General features: G+C 42.0%; 1 protein-coding gene across 1 annotated transcript in view; it reads left to right on the top strand.

Annotated features, from left to right (window-relative positions):
* LOC306949876 (vesicle-associated membrane protein 3-like) overlaps positions 1-5,004 on the top strand; it is a gene marked incomplete at both ends in the record, with an annotated part of 32,389 nt that extends 27,385 nt beyond the window's left edge. The window contains one exon of the mRNA XM_079539925.1: positions 4,835-5,004. Coding sequence (XP_079396051.1) covers positions 4,835-5,004 — 170 coding nt within the window. The remainder of the gene's footprint in view (positions 1-4,834) is intronic.
* Positions 5,005-21,902: the final 16,898 nt, after the last annotated feature.

The raw sequence follows: 21,902 nt of genomic DNA, 5'->3' as shown, positions 1-21,902 counted from the left end.
CATTGACTTCAGTAGCAGCAGCATTGAGTTCAAAGTGTCTTGTGTGAACTAACACCATAAAACTAATTGAGGTTGAATGGTAATGAGAAACTCAATCTAAAAATGAAGTGTTTTTAATTAAGAGACACTTCAGAAATATGAGGAAATAGGCTCCTTATAATTTAAAATCTGGCTTTTCCTTCTTTACCAACTATAAATCACCGAGCTGTGATTAGTAACCGAATTAGAACGGATGAATACCTGATAGTCTGGGTTGAGTTATGGAAGAGATTCTAACAGTCTGCTACTCAGCATCCAATTTCTTACGAAGGTTTCTGTTATAATCAGTTAATGTTATAATCTGTTTCTTAGAACTGGAACAAATCACAGAAGCATTGTACCCACAGGTTTCTGGCAGCTAAGGGCAGCAGAATAACCCCATGGCACAACTACTGAAAGCTTATCCGGGAACAAAAAGAGCCCAGTTCCAATCCTGTGCCAAGCCATAATCCAATGTTTTACGTAATGACTATTTAATAAAAATTGCATAAATGCTCACCGGAGGGGAAGCCAGTACCTAGATCTTGTCTCTTTAGCCTTATTCTATTATTAAGAGAAGGTGTATTTCTTGCTCCATTTTGCTAAGAATGATAACATCTCACTCTACTGGAGTTAAAAAAGAGATGATAAGTGTGATGGAAGTCAGTAACTCTATGTACTTTTAAATCAATAGAAGCAGCACTTGAGGAATCAGACATTGTGGGGAGCCCAGGATTGGGTTACACACTGTTCTGCAGGCACAGCACCAGATCACAGCCCTGCTGTTCAGGTGTTTGTGGAGCAATCCAGCTATCTCAAGGAGATGCACTACACTGGCCTGTGTTTAATCCAGAAATCTGCATGCTTCAGGTAGCAAAAACTCTGGAAATGTTTTCTGTCTCGTTGCCTTTAAAAAGATCTTTCCCGTTTGTTTCATGTTTGTCCTGTCCATGCCATGAATTGACTCTGAATTGCATTTACTCACCAAGAAACCAGATATTTAGTTGCTTGATGTGTGGAAACTAACTCAGAAAGGTTTCTGTCTCACTGAGGGGCCGAGTAGTGGTGTAGGCAAAAGAGAGGGTGAAGACCATGTAACCATAAATATGGTAGCATGGTACTAGCAGGGAGGGCATGAAGAGAAGTGCTGCCCCCCTTGATGAAAGCAAAGTGTTACACCAGCACAGAGACGTGTGAAAGCTGTCTTTACATCTGAATGGGTGGTTCTGAATGGCGAACACCAGCCTGATGGAGGAGCTTCTTTTCAGTGCAGAAGAGGACATAAAAATCCAACATTATGAAGATTCACTTTCTGTTTGTCATCCCTTACCAGTGTTCTTACGTTAGTTTAATGACATGCACATTTCATTTTAAATGCCTGACTCCATAATTCCACATACTGTCAGCTAATATCAATAGGTTCTGGAATCTCTGCTCTGACACAAAATCTGGACTTCCATCCTATTGGCTTTAGTGGTCCTGCAGCTGTGATATGGCCCAACCAACATCTGCTGTCCTGGAATTTTTCAGTCCAATCAATTTCCCAATCCAGCTGACAGCACAGTTTCTTAATCTCTACTTTTTAACTTAGTAGAGGTGGTGTTACCATTCCTTTTGGTGCTTCTGCAAGGCCTTTGATCACCTTAGGTAGATTGTGAAACCATACACTAACGCTCCGAATTACACAGGAAGCTTGAAAACTTTTTTGGCCCAATGGATTGAAGTTCAGGCTTTCTTCAGACTTCTGTGAGAATGACTTGAAAATGAGTTGCTGATAGACACTACAGCTTAACCCTGACCTGAGAGTCCACAAAGCTGTATTTACGCCTGAATTTGCACAAGGGACTTGGGATCAGCACACGGTTATGGTGATGAGACGCACAACTTCCAATTGTGTTTTTTCAGCCCTTCTAAATCAGAACAATGCAATGTTCCTTTATGTGTCACTTTTCAAGGTAGTTGAACCTTAAAATTACACTGCCGTTGTCAACAGAAACTGAATAAAAATAACAAGAAAACATTCAGAATGTGGGCTGAATGAAAAATAATATTCCCCAGAATTCTTCAGGTTTTCTGGCCAGGGACAGCCGTTCATCTTTGCAAAGAACTTTTAACCAGTTTCCAAGATTGTGTAGATATTGCTAGCTTTCTGTTGTACTTTGTTCCTACACTTGAGAATGCTTCAAGAAAAGCCTACCCATGTAGTCACTGTAATGAAGGTAAGTAGTCTTCCCTCAACTTTCATCTGTACAGACAGTAACAGTGACACCTCTTGCTCATTAGCAAAATGCCTTTCCAGATCTCTGCAAGAATTGATGGAACTCAGTGCCACTGCAAATGATGAGTAATTAGACTTAGGAATGAAGAACTAGTTGCGGGCTCCAGATGCAAAATAGTGATTTTTTTCCCCTGAACAATATACAGTTCCATCAGTGCTGTGCTGTAACCCCAAACAGGTAGCATTTTTTTCTCCTCGTTGAAGGATTTGTTTTTGGTTTTTTTTTCCAATTCCCCCCCCCAAAAAGCTGATATTGTCAATATGTTCCTCTGTTCACCAGAACTGACTGAAATACTATTGCTAAACAAATTCTAACTTTTATTTTGTAAATATGCTGGGGAAAGGTCCAGTATTTGGGGGGTGGAGGTGCGGGGGGTTGGAGTACTGATAATATTAAGCAGTGATGGAGGTAGGGGGCAGTTTCACATACAAGAAGCTTTCCTAAATTACATTTTATTAATGTAAAACCTATTAATAAAAGAAGAAAAAAAAAAGTTGAGCTCTAGCAATTCATCTTTCGGTAATTCAGACACTACGCTGAAACAACAACAAAAAATGTTAATCAAGGAAGAGATTCAGTAGCAAACGAAGTATCAATAGTGCAGTTTGAGTATTGCTTGTTCTGCAATTGAAATATAACTGCAGAGCCCGAACCTGGCTGCTTATGGCTGGACCCTACTAGGAAGGCCTGCTGCCTTCCCTCCCATTTCACACAGGTAGGTAATTGCCTTGCCAAACTAGATGGAGGAGCCAGGTAGAATTTAAAGCAGCACAGAGCCCCACGTGATGCTAGTGAGACATGAGGTGTTGTATGGTGAAATGGACTTACATAAAGGATTTGACTTCTATGTGGATTAATCCTAATTTTTTTGTGTGTACACACAAGGAAATGTACTTTACTTATTCTGCTACTAAAGCCCTTGTGCTACAGCTACTTAGTAAGCAGAGGAAGCTGAAAATTAAACTATTTCGCTTTGAGTTTTGTCCTGTTGCCACTTACAACCATCTTCTTTTGTTTTCTTAGCAGATGAGCCATTGTATCACTAGTAATATTCATTGCTCCAGAAGACATGTATCTGACTTATTTTATACTGGTGATGCCTGGAATAACTTGAATTTTTATACATGATGCCAACTTTCAGAAAATAGGTACAGTAGAAAACTTTTGGACTGACTTTGTTCCAGTTGCACAATCATTCTTTGAGTAACTGCTTTCCCATCTTGTGTGTGGCATTTTTTCTTTTTTTTTAAATATATTTTATTGTACTAATACCAAAAAGCAGCAAGAATAGAACTTTAAACTGATTCTCAGTGAGCATCTACCTTGACCAAAACAATTGTTTTGTATCCTTTTAAAATAAGCAGAACTCAAATAATGCAACTGGTCGATACTAGGGCAGAAAAGGTACTGGCTTTTTCTGGTGATGGTAATCACTGTTCTCCTGCTAGAACTGGTGTGTTGCACTACAGTGATGGATGTGCCTCTGTTCTGTTTGTCCTGGAACTCATCCAGCTGCTGGGATAGGCAGGGTCCTCTGGGCCTGACTTAGAACATATGTTTAGAAGTGTAGCCCTCAGCTCACAGACAAGATGGGTAGTTTGGGCATATGACAAAAACCCAGCATCCCAAGAATGTCATTGTACATCCATTCATCCCTAACAAAGATAATTTAAACAGAATGATGAAGTTCTGGATGTGAAGCACTAACACCATTAAGTTGACCAAACAATACAGCGTATCTAATTAGGATTAGTCTTTAAATTAGAAACTTCAGGGGAGTGCAAACTAAAATAGGGATCCTGATAAGCTGACTTGTGCTTTGCAACAAATCCAGTTGTGGGATCCTGTCCTAATGCTTCCGTTCCCTGCCCCCTCTCCTCTCCAGGAGTTAAATACTGCTGGGTACTTTACTCACAAGCTGTTTCTGCAATAGCCGTTGCTTAAATATCTATGGACCTAATGGACTTATCCTTAAAACCACTACAGTGAGGGAGGGAAGCAGCATTAACCTCATTTTGTAGATAAATAGTGGAAGCCCTGATGGCTCTCTGCTGCCTTACTTCCCATGGAGCAACCTTATGCATGCAGTTACACCCGATTGCTGTACACACACCAAAGCTGGCAGAGCTTTGGCATCTCCTCTGTACCTTCTTTTCATCGCCACGCGTGACAATAAAGAGAAAGAAGGCTCATAACGTGGAATAAACTCGTTAATGTTAATGAGCAGACGTGCAGGACCGCCAGCAGCGGGCAATGCTGCTGCAGCAGTACATCTCAGGTCCTCCTGCACCACAGTGCGGGGCCTGGGCACAACTCAGCGCCACCAGCTCGAGGAATATGTGAACTTTTCACCGTGAGACGGGCACCGTCAATACTGAGCGTCGGGAAATTTAATGGGGAATAAACACGAAAAGTTCATTCTTACACTTGGAATGGAAATAATTGCACAGTAATTGGGGCTGGTTTTCCACAAGAACAGGACGTACCTTGAACGCCTCAGAGACTCTTAGCGTTAAACCTTTCTGTGGTGATTCCAGGCTCGCTAAGAGCAGGAGGAAGGCAGCTCCGCGCTGTCAGCCGGCACGTTTCGAAAGCCCGGGGCGCGTACAAAATCGGGGAGCGGGACACGGGCGCTCCTCGCTTATGTAAGGAGCTTCGTCCCGGCGCCTCCCGCCGCTGCCTCCGCACCGCAGCCCGCTCCCTCTGAGGCGCGGAGCTCGCTCGCCCGTCCGCTTCTCGAGGCCCGGGGTGGGGCCGGGCGGAGCGCCTCGTGACGGATCCCCGCACCCCGCGGCCGGGCGCTGTTTGGGGTCTGTGTACGGCGCTCCCAGGCAACGCGCCCCGCCCCTTCGCGCCGCCTGTCGCCGCCCGCCCCGCGCTCCTCTCCTCGGCGGGGCCGAGCGCGCGCCGCGACCGTTAACGGCTGTTGGCAGCCTTGTCGCGCGCCCCCCCAGAGCCCGCGAGCGCGCGCCGCGATCGCCAACGGTCCCCCGCGCGCTAGCCCAGAGGACGTGCGCTGACGTCACGGTCGGCTCTGACGGGCGGGGCGGAGCCGCTCCCCCCCCTCCCCCGGGGCGTGATGTAACCTCTGCCCTCCTCGGCAACCGCGGTCTGAAGGAGGCGCGGCGCAGCGCGGCGGGGGGTTGCCTAGCGGCAGTGAGCACTCCGCGAGCCGTGCGAAGAGAGGGAGAAGGAGGTAGGGGGGGTGGCGGTGGCGGTAGGAAGGGGGTGGTGGCGGTAGGAAGGGGGAGGGGAGGCCGTCGGGGCAGACTCGGAGGCGGTGGCGGCCGGCGGTGGAAACATGGTGTCACACGTGAGGCTTATGTAAAGTGAGCGGCGTGCGGCGCAGCCAATTGAAGAGCAGCGCGCCCCGCCCCCGCCCCGGTCCTTCGTCTGCGTCACGTAGCCGCAGCCAATGGCAGCGCGGGAGGGGCGGGCTCCGGACGCCCGGTCACGTTTCTGCCTGTATGAAGTCGGTGCCGGGCTGCGCCGCGCTGGGCGGACGTGAGGTGTGCGGTGAGTTGGGGGCCCGCGGCGCTTTCCCCGCGTCTTGGCGGGGCCGGGAGGCTGGTGGGGGGCGATCGGCGACCGTGCGGGGCCCGGTGGGCTGCCCCGCTCCCCCTGGTCCGCCGGGCCGAGGTTACGTAACCCCGCGGCCGAGTCTCTCCCGCCGCCGCGGGACGGGACGGATCCATCCGTAGGGCTGTGGAATGGGGCCGGGTGGGTGCCGCCCCGCGGCCGGCGCTGGGCGGCGGCTCTGCCCCCGATCCTTGGATTTGGAAAGAGGGAGCGAAAGAGGGGGCGGCAGCGGCGGCCCGGGGCGCGGAGCTGGCGTGGGGGGGCGGCTCCCGGCACGGCGGCCGAGGGGGGTGACGGCCCGTTCGACGTGGCCGGTCCCTCCGCGTTATCCCGGGCTCCATTCCGGTGGTCGCGTGGTGTGATGCCGCGATGAGAGGTCGGTGCCGCGGGTACCGGGTGGGCGGGCACGGGAGTGGGGCTTAGCGCCCCCCCCGCTGCTCTCCCGGCGCTCCCCGGTGCTGCGCGGTGCCACAGGTGGGGCGGGCAACAGGTCCGGGAGCGGGGACGTGCTGTGCCCCGAGACCGCGGCGGAGTGCTTGTTGACATGGGGTGCACGCTATTACATGTGTGATTACAAAACCGTTTATGTAAGAAGAGTTTCACGCAAATAGCGAGCCACACGGTAACAGCTGGGCTGGCGGTTCATGTCTCCCGGTGGGTTGGGTAGGATGCAGCCTTCTCTGTGTGCTGTGAGAGCTTATAAAACCCCACGGGGCATCCGTAGCAGTTCTGTGGATCTTGCAAAGTGAACTGCTGACATCGTGTTCTGGGCAGACATGGCAACGTGGCTCCAGAGTACCCTGGGAGGGTGCTGCGATAAGTTGTCTCTTGGCTTTCAGCCATGAAGTTTCTTTCAACTTGTTCTCCGCACGTAAGACTGCCGTGTACTTGTACTTCTGACATTGAGTGGCCGCCCCTTACATCAGTACAAATCGAGGTGGAAATTATGTAACTGTTCCAGCCAGAGGGTTGTGGCCAAGTCTGTTAGTGCAATGAAGAACTGCTTCAAGTTGCCAGCATTGCTGTAACCACAGAGTGCTTACAGGTGGCAGCTAATGCAAGCTGTCACTTCACAGAACTGCAGCGAACTTCTGGAGCTGGCTATTGCTTGTTGTCAACTATTTAATCCACGTGCCTCCCTGTGATGGGCAGCAAGTAATTACTTATCTGTGAATGGTAGGTTTTGATGATGTATATTTGATAAAACCAAAATATGTCGAGCTGTCAGTTAAATGTGTGGGCTTATTTTCTGGATGTCTCCGTGTTCTTTGGACTGTTTGGGGCCATTGAACTTGGTGAAACTCAAACTTTTCCTGCCTTCTGGGTGTCCAGGTGTCTGTTAGTCCTTGACCTTAGCTGGAGCACAGCGCTGCTCATGTACACTGTACAGAAGATCTCAAATACGAAACTCACGAGCAGGGCCTATAGCTTAGCTCATGTCAGAGAGAGCCCCTGTCACTGTGCTACAATACCAGGCCCCTTCTCACACTTGTGTGTGTTGGCATGCTGTTGTGATTTCTTATTTTTATTATTTACTCTATTTCTGCAAAGCGATGAAGTTTCACTGGAGAATGGGACAGTGTCTTCCCTTGATGCGAGCCTTGCCATCAGTGCTGTGAGTTGGACGTGGCCCTGAGGTGTAGAGGCCTTGTCCCTGGCCTGAGGGGGTGCTCTCGGAGAGGGCCTTTGGCCTGGAGTGGAAGAAAGAAATCATATCCTTCAGTTCTGGTGTAGTTTTGACAGTTTCAGGTGATTAAAGTAGAAGAGAGAACAGTTTGTTAGAGCAGTTGGTCATTTGGGCAGAGTGTCCAACCTCATGCAGTGAGAGAACGCAGTCTGTCCTGTAGTTGGCCTTGATCTAATGTCAAGGTTCAAGCAGTAAGATTTTGCCTTTTGTGTACTTTCTTCAAATTCAGCAAGTTTTCTAGATCTGTTTCTGATCCAAAGACTATGTGGTTTCTTTATTTGTCGGTTGCTAAGGTTTGTTGTAGGCTTCCCATATTTATTTTAACACACTAATGCAGTCTGAAAATTTCAGTAATCTTCATTCTTACAGCTTACTCATATTCCTTTTATGCCTCCACAGGGCATCATAGAGTCAGCATACTGTGCTAGCTCTCAGTCTAATACCTTTTCCACACATCTTCAATCACAAAGATTGAAGCTCATAACAGCCTCAGCTTTTCAAATTGGCTTATTTGAGCTTATCTCTGAACAATATAGTTTCATGCTAATAAATTTCCCCTGTGAAAAATCACTGGTTTTGGTAAACTGAGATTTTTGGTGGAGCTGAGCTGCAGTATGAGAAGAAAGCAAAGTACTTTGAAGTGGATTCTAGACTTTTCTTTTACCTCAGACTTTATTCTGACCAGGAAGTGTTTGCTTTAGATACAGACTGATAAACCAATTTTCTTCTTTCTTCCTGGGTTCTTGCCACACCCTTATTTCTCTAACACTTATATAACATTAAAATGTGCTTTACTGTAGAGAAGTTTGGGTTTGTTTAACACCTTACAGTATAGGCACATGGGCAAGTTAGTGTGGGATGAGGTATATTTGGTGTATAAAGGTGAGCAGATTATTGCTAATCAGAAGAACAGTAAATTCTGACTGGTTTAGATTGACTGTAGTATTTTATATTGGCCTGCTGTCATTGGCCTGCGTTAAAAGGGAACGTCATGTTCTTACCAAGGAATTGCGTAATGCTTGGCATGGATGTGCTGTAGCCACTGTGTTATATTCATGATGTTACCACATCGTAATTACTGGGTTATCTGGTGTTTCTGAAAAGGAATTTCTGTGTCCAGTTTTGGTTGCGTGGCCTAGAATTCCTCTGAGGATGTGTATTACAGACATTTTTAGCTGTGTTATCTTGCTGCATTCATACTGTCCACATTGTTATATCCTATTCCTTTGGTGCAAGTTTTAAACTGCTGAAATATTTATTATGTTGACCTATCTTGTCAAGCACTGTATCACAAAAAGTTACATTAATTATATTACTCTAAACCGCTTTGACTTGTATTTTTGGTGCAGGTAAGTTTGGATGCAGGAAACAGTAGATCTTAAAATAATGCCACAGATGGCAGGCTGAATGTGGCTCTGGGCAGCCTGATCTGGTAGCTTTGGCAACCCTGCCATACAGCAAGGGGTTTGAAACCAGATGATTATTGTGGTCCTTTTCAACCCAGGCCATTCTATGGTTTGTGTAGTGTGTAAAGGTGCCTGACTCCTTTCCTGCTTAACAACTGTTGCCTCAGTTGTACGATCCCCCCCATCATGACAGTGATGGGAGTCAGGCTGTTCTTCCCACCTGTGCTATTGGGAGCAAGCCTTCTATTTGCTACTTGTTGCCTACTGAGGAATGACTCTTCCTTCTGACATGCAGACATTTTTCTTTTAGCTGCAGGTGAAATACTTCCTTATGTGAAGCTTGTTTAAAAGGCATGTCAGAAACTCACTTCATGGGCTAGTGATTTTGGGGTCTGTTGCGAGCTCTTGTGACCCGAGGCTACTTTTGTAGTGTAGAATGGCAGGAGACCAAAGGAGTATTGGATGGTTTGTGTATGTCTGCAAAGGCTGTGGAATCTCTGGAGCTACTCTGTGGGGCAGAGTTTGTTCACACTGACAGTGAACTGACAACTTGCTGTGGTAGGGAAGCACCCAAACACATGGGAATCCACATGCCTGAGCATATGCACAGTGACTGCTACTCTAGTAAGTGGCTTAGTAGATCACCAGGCATGCTTGTGCTCTACCTGTCAGCAGTGCAGGCATCTGTGCCTCTGTTTGGTGTTTCAGAAGTTATCCTTCAGGTGTAGATAGGATCTCTAATTGCCTGTGTTAGGCTGTACCCATCCAGTCCAAGGTTCTCTCACTTGGTCTTCTCTCTCTTAATGCATTCCTGAGGGACAGCAATAGTGCACCAAGTTTCTTGTAAGCTGCACAGGCAATAGTTCCGAAGTGCATGCTCTTCGTGCTTGTCCGCATGCACAAGTGAAGCTATGAGACTAATTTGTGTGTGTGAGAGCTATTGTGAGGTGAAGAAAAGCTTAGTGTGGATGTTTTCAGCTGCTGCTGAAATAGAACAAGTCTTAGGGATCTGCTTTGGAAGCCTGATTTAAACAATTCACTTTTAGAACACAGTAAGAAATAAGACTAAACTTGCCTCCCTTGAGTTATGTAGTCACAATCTCCCTTTTCCTTCATCTTCTCCCACTTGGTCTTCTCTCTCTTTACTTGTAGTGCTGAAGGGATAAAGGCTCACCATGTTGTATGCAGGTGGATAAATGGAGAAACAGGGAGCAGCACACTTATTTGGCAGGAGTACAAGGTTGCTTTGGAGGTTATATGAGCTAACAGGACTGATGTTCATCCCCAAAAGATAGGATAGCGGGGAAAAGCGTGTTTACATGCTGAGATTAATGGGCAGAACTGATGTCTTGTTTCCAGGTGGTAAGTTTTAATGCTTTTCTTGTAGACAGAATCACTGTGGATTTTGTTGTATAGGTGTTTCAGACTGTCTTTTAAAATGTTGAACACATGCTATGCTGTGTTTCCAAGATCCTGTCCTTAAATTGTGTGAGTAACATCCATATTTGCTCTAAATGAAGTTCTGAGAGATGGGATGAGGTGTCCAGGATGTCCAGTACTTCTGTTTTCTGTTGGTCTCACTTCCTACACTCTTTATTCCTTCCCTCTTTTGTATCTTGGTATGATTTTTGTGCTTGACCTTATTTCATGTACTTTCACATTTCTACTATTTTGTTTCTTTAATTACACAAAGATCTTAGGTACACAAAGCACTTCTTTGCTTGCTATTACATCTCTGCTATGGGTTCCCAGGCAACGTGATCTCTTATTTCTCAGTACAAACACATCCAGCTTTAGGACAAGTACAGAATGTTTGTTAGGTGGCCATGCTTTGTGGGGTGTATTAATGGTTTGCTGCAGTTTTCCAGAATGAGACTTCCATTCTGATTGAAGTCTGCAATTAGACATGAACTGTAATGGCATATAAAGAGCAGCATTCATCTGAAACTTATGTAAATTTAATACAATGTGGTAAAATTATACCTTTCTTCAGCCCTTCCCTCAAAGTAGGGGAGAAGTAGAGATTTCAACAGGTATGAAAGTTGAAATATGGTGTTGGAGATGCTTTTGTATCTACTTCCATGCATGACAAAGATGAACTATATATTACTGCATGGTGAAGCATGATAATTTTTCCATCCATTCTGTGACAGTACTTTCTTAAATGTACTGTATCCCATATTTTGCCCCAAAAGGTCAAGAGTTGACCTGTGCAAACTTAGAGGAGTTCTGACTGTTGTCTGGTTTAATAAGTTCTCCAGCTCTCTGAAGAAATGGCTTTCAGTTTAGAAAATGGAATGTCTTTAAATTTACGTTTAATGCAAAGCATCTTTGTTCAACTTTAAAAAGTAGATGAAGCCTGTTGTAGCACTGGAATGAAGTCTAGAAACTACTATGGATCAGGTACAGCTGACCATGCTTAGCCTCTTCTCAAGAAGTCTTGGAACAGGCTGCAACAATCTTGTCCACCTTGGATGCATTTTTATGTTCATACATTTTTTTTTTACCCTCATGGAAAATGCCCACCCTGTTGGCAATTAAACTTAGCTCTGTGCCTTGGCTTTTTATTCGGGTTTTAAGAAGTAGACTTGAGAAAGACAGTTTGCTCTGTGGGGATGACAACCCCAAATCCACTGTGGATATTTGAGCACTGATGATGGTATTCACAGAGTAAGGAATGCTTACCTGTAAGAAAAGAGAACAGCTCCTGCCAGGTGACTGTGTAGTTGCCCTGACTGCTTTTGGGGGCTACATTTGTTAACTGGCTTATAGTCATAAGAAAGCAAATGATGAATCAGGAGCTGGCCCTGTTCAGTGATCACAGCACAGCTGAGATCATTTGACCTCCCATGAGGTAAAGTGGCTAAGGTCAACAGTGCCCTATTACTGGGCTATTCGTAGTAAGACTGAGTTGACTTTGTCCAGTTACCTGAGGCTAACTTTGTTATTAGCTACTCCATGGAGAAAATAGGGACTCTAAAAATAACAAAACTGATCTTAAAACAGGGCAGAAGTGAAATAGTAGAGTTGGTATGGATGCTGCAGGAATAGAATTGATTGTTTATATGAGCTTAGGTCATCTTTTTTTTTTTTTTTTTTTTTCTGAGAGCAGTTCTATAGTCTTCACAACTTCTCCTCATCAGTGGAGTTTGTGTCTTCATGGTTGGGCTTCCACTGCATTGTTAAATGGACTTGATTTATGTTTTGTGAATAATTTTTTATCTTGCAAATAAAGCTTGTTGTTTTGTTTGTTTTCTAGGAATATATTGATGACACCTTCATCTTTGGAAAGACTAAGCGTGTTCATCAAGGTATCTTATGGCCTCCTTAAGAAACTGATATTTTTTTTTTTATTGCTGTTTTGCATGCTTCCCTTGAGCTGCAGTCTGTCAGAATGCTGAAAATTATAGTTATTCAGGGCATTAAATTTTCAAAGATTGTAAAGTATCATTGAGTGCACAGAAATGTGTGTCTTCTCTGAATTGTTAGGAAACTGCTATTTAGTCCAGTATCCAGTATCTAGTGCTATTTCTGCACTGCTTGCTGTGCAACAGTCAGTAACTTCCAGATGTTACAAGAAAATAAAACAATAATGAAAATTTTGGACCCATGAAGCAAAGTTGTTCATATTGCTGAGATAGTTGGGATGATAGCTCAGGAGAAGAACAGGAAAATACTGTTCTTTTAAGATTTGATTTAGGAAGTTATAGCTTCCAGCAGTAGTTTTGATGAGTTGTGCTGTAGTTTGTAACAAACTAATACTATTCTAATTCCTATTCAAGTAATTGAGCAAGTGAACTGGAGGGGAAAAAAACTGGGAGTACAAAGAGAAAAAGGGAAGCAGGTTGTCTACGTTGCAAAGAAAATGTAACAGTGACTCTTTTATATGTGGTCTGATAATGGAATAGTACTGGCCTAAGGATAAAGAGGGAGGCACAACAGTTCTGAATGATACTGTCATATTCCAAGAGAGAGATGAAAATAAAACCATCTATTTTGCTGTTAATACTACAGTGCTTGGTTTTTCTAATAATTAAAAACAAAACCCCCACAACAGTTGCAAAACTTGACATGAAATGTCAAGTTTTTAAAGCTGATAATGTTTGTTCTCTTTTCCATGCTGCAGGTGTGACTTCATTTCTCTTCAGAAATTCTGCTTGGTTTGGATCGTGTAATACAGGTGTGTTCCCTAAAACAGGTGGTTTGTTTTTTTTCTAATTCTGCAGTTGTCTGTGCTTGCAATAGTCAGTGTGGAAGGAAATGTTGCCATAAGCTCTATATTCTTTGTATACTGTCAGTTCAGACTTTCTGTGGAAAAGACATTAGGTGGATGAACTGTTTTAGTTCTTTGGGATTTGGGCTTTCTCAGTCAATTGCATATTTCCTCTAATTAATAATAGAACACCATAGTTAGATTTAACTGTCTCTCTGAAAATCTTACTTTGAATGAGTTTTATGTAGTTTCACATGAAACTCCTTCTGATAGATGTCTATGTCAGCTCTCAGTTAAATTGTAGAAAGGTTCATGATGAGAATTTTAAGTAGTTAAAAGACTCTTCTGTGTTTTTTTTTTCTTAGTATCTTCTGAAATGTATAAGTAGGTTTAACTGACATAAGCAATCAAAATGGTTTGTGCTCCTATTGTGAATATCCCCTTCAAACCTATACTTTAAACCCATTTTTCCCCCACTGAAAATATTATGAAGCTTGTCAAATAATAGCTGTCCTTTCATAAATAGGCAAATTCTTGTGAATTTCTTGTAGGTCTTGATTAGTGAGGGTAGAAACTTCAAGGAAATATGCGTTTCAGGGAGGCGAGTTTGTTGTGAGCAAACAGGAAGAGCTGTCTTTTAAACCAGGATTTAGCTAGTGTCGAAAGACATTCCACGTTTTCAGTAGGGATGCTAAAAATGACAAAATCTGAAAGTCGCTCTAGTTAAAGCTATTCACACACTCTGCCAGGGATACCGAGCTTATTAAGTCCTGTTTTATCAATATATAATAACTGTAGAGGCACAGCCTTTAAAGAACTAACGTACACAGATTTGTACTGTAATCTGAGACTTGCAGAACGCTTATCAGCTTTGTGGCATTATGCAGGAGTGGAATATTGTGAATAAATTCTTCCTTAAGTCTGGCCAACACAAATGCACTTCCAGCTGTTGGTAGATGTGTAATGTTTTAAATTAAAGCATTATTAATGTGGCTGCATGCCAGAACAGTTAGTTTGGGATTTGAACACCATTCCAAACATTCCTTCTGCATATTCAACTGAAATACTTGGTGATGTCATTGTTTGAAGCACAAATGTTGCTTTTTAGAGTTTTTAATTTTTATTCTACTTTGTGTTACATGGTGGTGGCCAGTATCAACGTACTTAGTTAACTGCATCTAACAGGGCAGCCTTCAGATTATTTTTTTTCCCTGACAAAATTCCTAGGATCTTTCTGAGGAATTTTCTTAGGAAGAATAATAGTGTTGATGAACTTTGCTAGTACAGACTTCTTCATGAACGTAAGGAAACACTTCTCTGTTATGGGGGCCATTGAACCCTGGAACAGATTGCCCAGGGTGGTTGTGAAGTCCATTGGGGAAATGCTCTAAAGCCATCTGGATATGGTCCTGTGTAACTGGCTTTAGGTGACCCTGCTTGAGCAGGGGATTGGGCCAGATTACCATTAGGGACCCATTCCATCTCCAACCACTCTGTAACTTGCAGTTTGCGTGCTGCCTAAAACAAATGCTTATAGCAAGCCTATAGAGGTTGAGATGAAATTAGATTTATTAGTTCAGATCTTAAATCTGGATATTCCAAATGAACTTCTTAGCACATAAAGGCTCTGTTGGAAACATTGGGCATTTTCCTCTGTCTTCTACAGGAGAATTTAGTCCTTTGTGATTGCACCAGCCTGTGTAGCCCTTAACATGCATACTATGACACCATACTGGTAGTGAATCAGAATGCAGAGATGAGAGGTTATTTAGTGTGGAAGGTTCTGTTATTTTTTAGCTTTATGAGGCCTTACACCAGGATAAAAGTGTTATAAATGCAAGTTTATATCTTAATTCCTCTGCTGGATGACAGTTTCATGTTTAACCAATATTTATCTGCATAGGAATGGCATAACTGTGAGCATCTCTCTGCTATCTGTTTGAAGAGGACACTGTTGGGGGGCCCAGGTATTTCTTTTATATTTTATAGTTGTAGAGGTGTCCGGACTCTGTAATGGTCAAAGATTTCCAGTAGAAGAGGATGAGACAAGAACTGAATGCATGTGGGAGACTCTGGACCTAGGCGCTTCATGCTTTTGATGCTAGCTGGGAGGGAACTTGATAAACATTTTCACAAACTTTTCATAGGAAAAAACAGGTAAGGAACGTACATAACTGTTATGGCTATTGTTAATAGATTTTTTTTTTCTTCCATGTAGGGCTTATGCAGAAAACATGTTCTGTTTGTTTTATATTTGGCTGCTTCGAAAGTAATGCCTCCTATTTATTTTTATGGAGACTACAACAGATATGAAGAACACAGTAACGCTGTTTGATAGAGCAAACTCTCAGCTACAAAACACTATTTTTCAACAGAGTCATCACCATTAGCTATGCATTTCTGCCAGCAGTGAACAAAAGCCTGAATGCTATGCTTGTAGCAACTTGTACCAGTGGAGATGAGCCACTGTTGCTATCATTACTGCTGAAATACACCATCCAATACCTTACTGTGCTCACATCCACTGTTTGGTCCCTAGAAATGTTCAGCAAAAGTTGATGAATGTCAGTGGGTGTTACCTTTTGTGAATCAAGGAATTCAGTGACATCCCTTTGCTTCATACGCACTTCCATGTCAGACTGCCTATCTGCTGCCATCTGTCACATGGCAACCAAACATAATGGAGTATTGGTGGGAAGGCTCAGCCTCTACTGCCATATCACCATTGTCTGCCTCTGATGCCATGGACCAACATAATAAAATAGGAGGCATTACTTTCAGTGCAGCCCTTTTATCTTAAAACTGGTTTCAGTTGTATGCATGCTCACTTGTAACTGTGTTTTCGATATGAACTGGGAATTGCATTATTTGAGAGCAAGAGATTTTTAGCCTAGAAGAATACTTAGGTACAAATTAAAAGGCTTGAATTTTTTTCACTAAAGAAACGATGCAAATGCAGGTATATTTGCTTTGGACCCAATGGCCTGGCCTGATACTTAGGTTGATTTCTTCCTGAATAGATGCTGTAGTAACTTCGAGGTCTGGAACTTGGGTGGCTCTGGATAAAGGCTATAATGTATTGGCAGATTCCTCTGTTGAACAGTGAATGCCAGCTGTAAGCAGTAGTTGATTAGGGTGATCATATAATTATATTTATTTATTATTGTTGTTTAACTAACAGTTCTGTATTTAGGGTATTTTTGAGCTTGAAGATGGATCTTTATCAACAAATTGTAAACCGAATGCTCTGAGTGCTATGAAATCCATTCTATGAATTACTTGTGATGTTTTAGATGTTAATGGTAACTTTGATTTAAATAGAAAATTCTGGCTTACACCTCATTTCTTTCTATGAAAAAAAACCAAATTTTTTATATGCTGGTTTTCATTGAAATGAGAAATCTTCAAAAAGGAAGTATTTGTATTTTCAAGCAGGGAATGGTTATTCTGTTCTTTTCCTCATAGTGAAGTTAGAATACTGAATTTTTTTTCCCTGTTCCTAGAATGTGTTCTTTTGCTGCAAAATGAGAAGTTCGTGGTTTTATTGCTGGTTCTACAGCTAGACAAGATGTAAACAAACATTAATAAATTGAGATACAAGCTTTTTTTTTTTTTTTTTTTTCCCCCTGACTCTTTGCTACTACTAAGCACTCAATTACGGTCTAATAGCACAGGGACCGTGCATCTGTTGTAGGCATTAATTTTCTTTTTTTTTTCCTTAAATTGCGTGATAAGATTAAATCTCTGATAGTTATTTATCATACAGATAGAAAAGATTATCATTTTGTAAGGTAATCCTACAGAAGATATGCAGAAAACATTGATTATGCCTCCAGAAAGCTAAAATCCTCACCGTGAGGAATGCTGCCTATTGATGCTAATACAGTTACAGTCCCTGAGCACTAACATGTCTAAATATATTCATAAACTGCAGTGTGCTTCTTGCTTCATTTTTTAAAATTGATAAGTTCATATTAATTGCAAATTCAGACTTGAGCAAACTGTTGGTCTTTGGATGCTCTCCTCTTACTTAGTTCTTGAATTAGTTCGTCTTATCCTTGGATTTTCACATTTTCAATCTTTAGATGTTTGTAGTAGCCTTAGCTTTTTTGTGGAAAGCAATCTGGAAAAAAAAAAAAAGTTCTTTGAATGTAAGTGGGTCTTTGCTGAAATAAGATTTGTTTAGTGTGTGTCATGGTTTCAAAAGAAGCTTGCTTTCTTTCTGTTCTGTGGTCCTGATCCTAGCTCTTAAGAGAGTTTCTAAAAAGCATGAATTGTTGCTTCTTCAAGCTTTTACCCTACGTATTTTGCATGTTCTTCTGGGACCTCTGAAATTCAGGCTCTTTCCATTGTATTACTGTGATAAGAGCTTCTCTGGCTAATGAGTAGCCAGAAGACATTTTCTGTACATCCACCACGAGTTGTGTTTAACCTTACTGCTCAATGGAAACGTTGCCTTTTTCATTCAGACTTCTATTCTTTGACAGATTGACCGTAGGTCCCAATTTAAGGCTGAGTTTTTGTTCTCAGAATCCAAAAGTAACTTCACTTCAGAAATTTAGAGAGATGTAGCAGAAAGTTAAGAAATTGAGCAATGGTAATTTATCTCGAGATCGAACCTGGGAGGGCTCTTTCTTTATTTCCCAGTGACATTCTGTAGAAGGTTACTGTACTGGATGTGATATGCAGTTAACTCCCTCAAGCTGGCCTATCCAGAGAGGATCTCAGACTAGGAAAGCATGCTTGCTCTTACCTTTTCATTCTTGTTTGGTTATTTACTGGATATTTATTCAAGCCTTTAAGTGAAATGGATATATGCAATTTATTATGGCATTTGGACTGAGATTAGTTTCACTATTAATTAATCTCTCTGGGCTGGGTGACCCTCTGTATTCCTGAAGTGTTTGCTTGCTGCTTGTGTGTGCATGCAGATGTTCCTCTTAGGTTTTTCTACTGTCTGAGAGTATTCTAGCTAGGTGCAGCAGCCTGTTCATACTGCACTCCATGCTCTGTGCCTGGCATTCCAGCTCACTTTGTCTGTCTTTTTTCAGTAATTCCAGTCTCCTAGAGAATCCCACCAAATTCATTGTATATGTTATTGTTACTGCTTCTTGAGATTTTGGCTGTTTCATTATTTGTTATACAAGCTCTTCTATTAGAAATGTTTCTTTTCTTTCATATGCCCCAGCTTCCACACCTTTCTCTATGCCATTGTGAATTTTCTTCATTGGGAATTTTCTTAAGGGATCCTTCATGACGCTGCAGGCAAAACCAGCAAGATTTAAATACTGCTTCTCTTGCACAGTTCTGTTCCTACCTGTAGACATAACTAATGGCTGTCTCAATCTCTTCAGCATTGCTGGTGAAAGCATCAGAATTTTTCCTCTAAGTTCTTAGAAGCCTGTCATGTTTATATTGTTCTTCCCTATTTAATTTTTTGTGTCCTTTATTCTCTTATGTGTATCTAGCATGAAGACTTATGAGATGGTTTTTTTTTGAAACAGATTTTGTGCAGTGTTGGTTTATAGTGACATTGTGTTCCAGTTCTGGATAAAAACACCAGGGCTTCTTTAAATATGCCAATAAAAATAAGCTCAAGCCTTTTTTTTCTTTGTCAAGAAGGGATACCTTTATTTTTATCTGTTCCCATTGTCCTTAGGCTCCAAATTGTAGTCAGTGTATTGCAGTTAGGAAGGCACTGCACAGGTGCTTGCTGTGGGCAAACCATGCAAAAGCCCTGTCAGGTAGCTAACTAGGGATGGGTGTAGCACACCAGAACCACTTCTAACACACACTTCTGCCAGGTGTCAACAGGAAAAAAATTTGTATGATATCTCTTGTAGGCCAATACCTATATATTTTCTGTTAACGACTTCCTTAATCTAAACACATTGCTCCACATAAACAAACGGATAAATCAGCACTTGTTTAAGGAGGTATGGAAAATCCCTTCGAAGTTACTGCACAGTTTAGGTTTTGGGAGCAGTTCTCGTGCACCTAAAGAAACTATTGAAATTTGCTACAAATATCTGGCAAAGCTGGCCTAGATGGCAGGGAAGAAAGAGACAATAGAGGATATTCAGAAGTGGGAGAAATTGCTCATCAGTAATTTAACAACTCAAAATTTCAAACCACAAACCTCTTCATGCTACTGTGGCACACTTTCGTTGATCCTTAAGCTTCTAGAGATGATAGAAAAGACTTTAGGGAAATAATTTTCCAGAGCAAGCTTTAAAAAATAAAGATTTGCAGGCAACTGTGGGGACTGAGAGCACTGCATCATTTATAATACACTGTGCTGTTAGAATTTCAGAGAGGTTTCTCACACTTAAACTTCTACACAGAATATTTGTGTTTGAAGTAGGAAGTCTGTGGTATGATCAGTGCCCTTCTCATAAATAACACAGTTTTTCAGATAGATGCATTAAAGTAATATTGGACTATTTACCAATGGAAAAGTGAGGGCTACACCCAGTCTGTCTTTTGACAGCTCATGAATATGAGCCTGTGAATAGCTTTCTTTAAGGGATTTTAGTATAGAAGCCTCTGTACTTTGAGAGCCTTGTTTCTACCTCTGAAGAAATACGGTAACACAGGTTAGCAGCAGATACAGCTGTAACAGCAATATCCTTTTCCTCTTCTTTTAAGTTTCTTTTCCTAGTGGTACTCAGAAAAAATATGATCAAAATCCTGCCTTAGACACAAAATACTTACTTGTGTAATTGTCTGATCTCTTCAGGTGATGCTTTGGCTGTCTTTTTTCAAAAGTTTTGTTGTAATCACGATGGAGTTAATCCATAGAATTTTGTGCGTAAGGCATTTACTTGAAATAGGCTCAACTGGATCACCAGGCCTACCTTTATTCTTGTGGGGAAAGTTGAAGGGCATCCCACTGCTAGCTGGATAGTTTGCTGGAGTACCTTGACTCACTGAATTGTCCATAGGGCTTGACAACATAAGTGCTGTTTGAGAAATAATAGTATCGATGATGCATGAGAATTGGCTTCTTGAATGCAAGTTCAGTTTTCTTAACTCAGTAGCTGCTCTTAATTATGCAATACATGAAGTAGTAGCAAAAGCATTAACACTTTTACGTGTGTTCTCTTTCCTGTACAGTAACATGACTTTTGTTTGGTTTTTCCTCACATGCCATCCATATAGGTGTTCCCCAATGTCACATTCTATATTTGCTTGTCTCAGCCCCTTGATGTTTTCATTCACTAACAGTGAAAGCATGGTGTTCTTCCTGATACTGCAGTTAGGAGCATGGGTAGCACTGCTCAGCATCATCTCCACTCAATAGGAGCAGGCGTGGTTAAGAGTGAGCTATATACAGGGTTAGAGCATCTCTAAAACGTGAAGCTAGGTAAGGCAGGGGACAGTGTGAGCCTTATCTACAGGAGGGAGTAGATGAGAGGTGACAGGTCTGCTCTAGCTTATCATGGGCCACTGTGAAACAATTCATCTAACAGTCAGTACTCTCTTCTTGTATGTTTCAGTTCAGTAATTTATAAAGCAAAAGTTGTTTTCTTAGTCCAGAAAATAACTGTTAGAGCTGCTAAAGTGTAACTTCTTGCCTGTATACTGCTATTCAGTGCAGCACTGTAACGGGATGTCTACACAGTCTGAGTTGGCAGACAGTTAGATATGAAAAAGCTGCTAAGTAATCTTGTTGAGGAAAAAAATGTTTTTTACACACTTTCTATAGAAACATATAGAAAGATAGAATATATCACCACTGCTGAAAGCTTAAGTATGTGTCCCTAAATTGTACTTCATCTTTCAAATGAAAACAGATATCTTGCATATTTCTTTGGCCAAAGGAGGAGAAGTGCAGTTTTTTCTTCTGAAAAATTTGAAATAAATGTAGAATGTCTGGAAAAACAGCAATTAAAAGGGTAAGAAAATAGTTTCAATGCTTTTTGTGTGGGAGGGGAGTGGAATCATGGTGTGTTTTAAATATTTATTAAATTAAAGCTTTCTGTTAAAGACTACACAAATATTTAAAAGAAAAAAAGTTTAAAAGCCAATTGTTGCAGTTAATACCAGCAGAAAGCACTAGGAAAACTTACCTGCAGACTTCCTGTATTGCCTTTGTTATTCCAGAGGGGCTTATTAGTCAAGGATTGTTATTTTGAATATTCTAAAGGAAGAAGAGGAGGGAACAAACATGATTCTTAAAACAACTTGTTTTCTTGATGTTGCATTGCATGGTCAGGGAATCGTAGCTTCTCGTCTGCAGTATTGTTATCTGTAGGCTGTTAACTGGATGGGGAGATGGTTCAGATGAAGCATCTTTACCTCGTATGAAAAGTTGAACTGCTACGTAGCATTTCTCCTTTGTCTGTTCAGCGTTAGTCTGTTATTCACTAAATTCCTTATACGCTCCATATTATAATTTGCTTTAAAAGAAGGGATTTTTGTTTTGCTTTACGTTTACCTTTCTAAACAGTGCTGGGCCTTTTTTTCACTGAATTAGTAGTAGAATGGCTGAAATTATCTTCAGGCATATTTGTATCATAGTAATTTTTTTTTGTTGATAAGTGAGTTGTTTCATACTTTGTTTCCCTCCTCCTGCTGTATGTTCATTCTGCTTACCTGTGTGACGTCTGTACAGAGGAAGTAGAGAGAGAGGTTCTGCTGTTAGAGAACTGATCTTAAAAGCAGGACTGTGTAGTTAAAACTAAGTAAATAAAGTCCATACATAGTTAGGTATCACC

The sequence above is a fragment of the Tetrao urogallus genome, assembly GCF_951394365.1.
Source record: "Tetrao urogallus genome assembly, chromosome: 9".
In the NCBI taxonomy this organism is placed as follows: domain Eukaryota; kingdom Metazoa; phylum Chordata; class Aves; order Galliformes; family Phasianidae; genus Tetrao; species Tetrao urogallus.
Note: the sequence above shows the minus strand (reverse complement) of the source record. Positions and strands in the feature narration are given on the sequence as shown.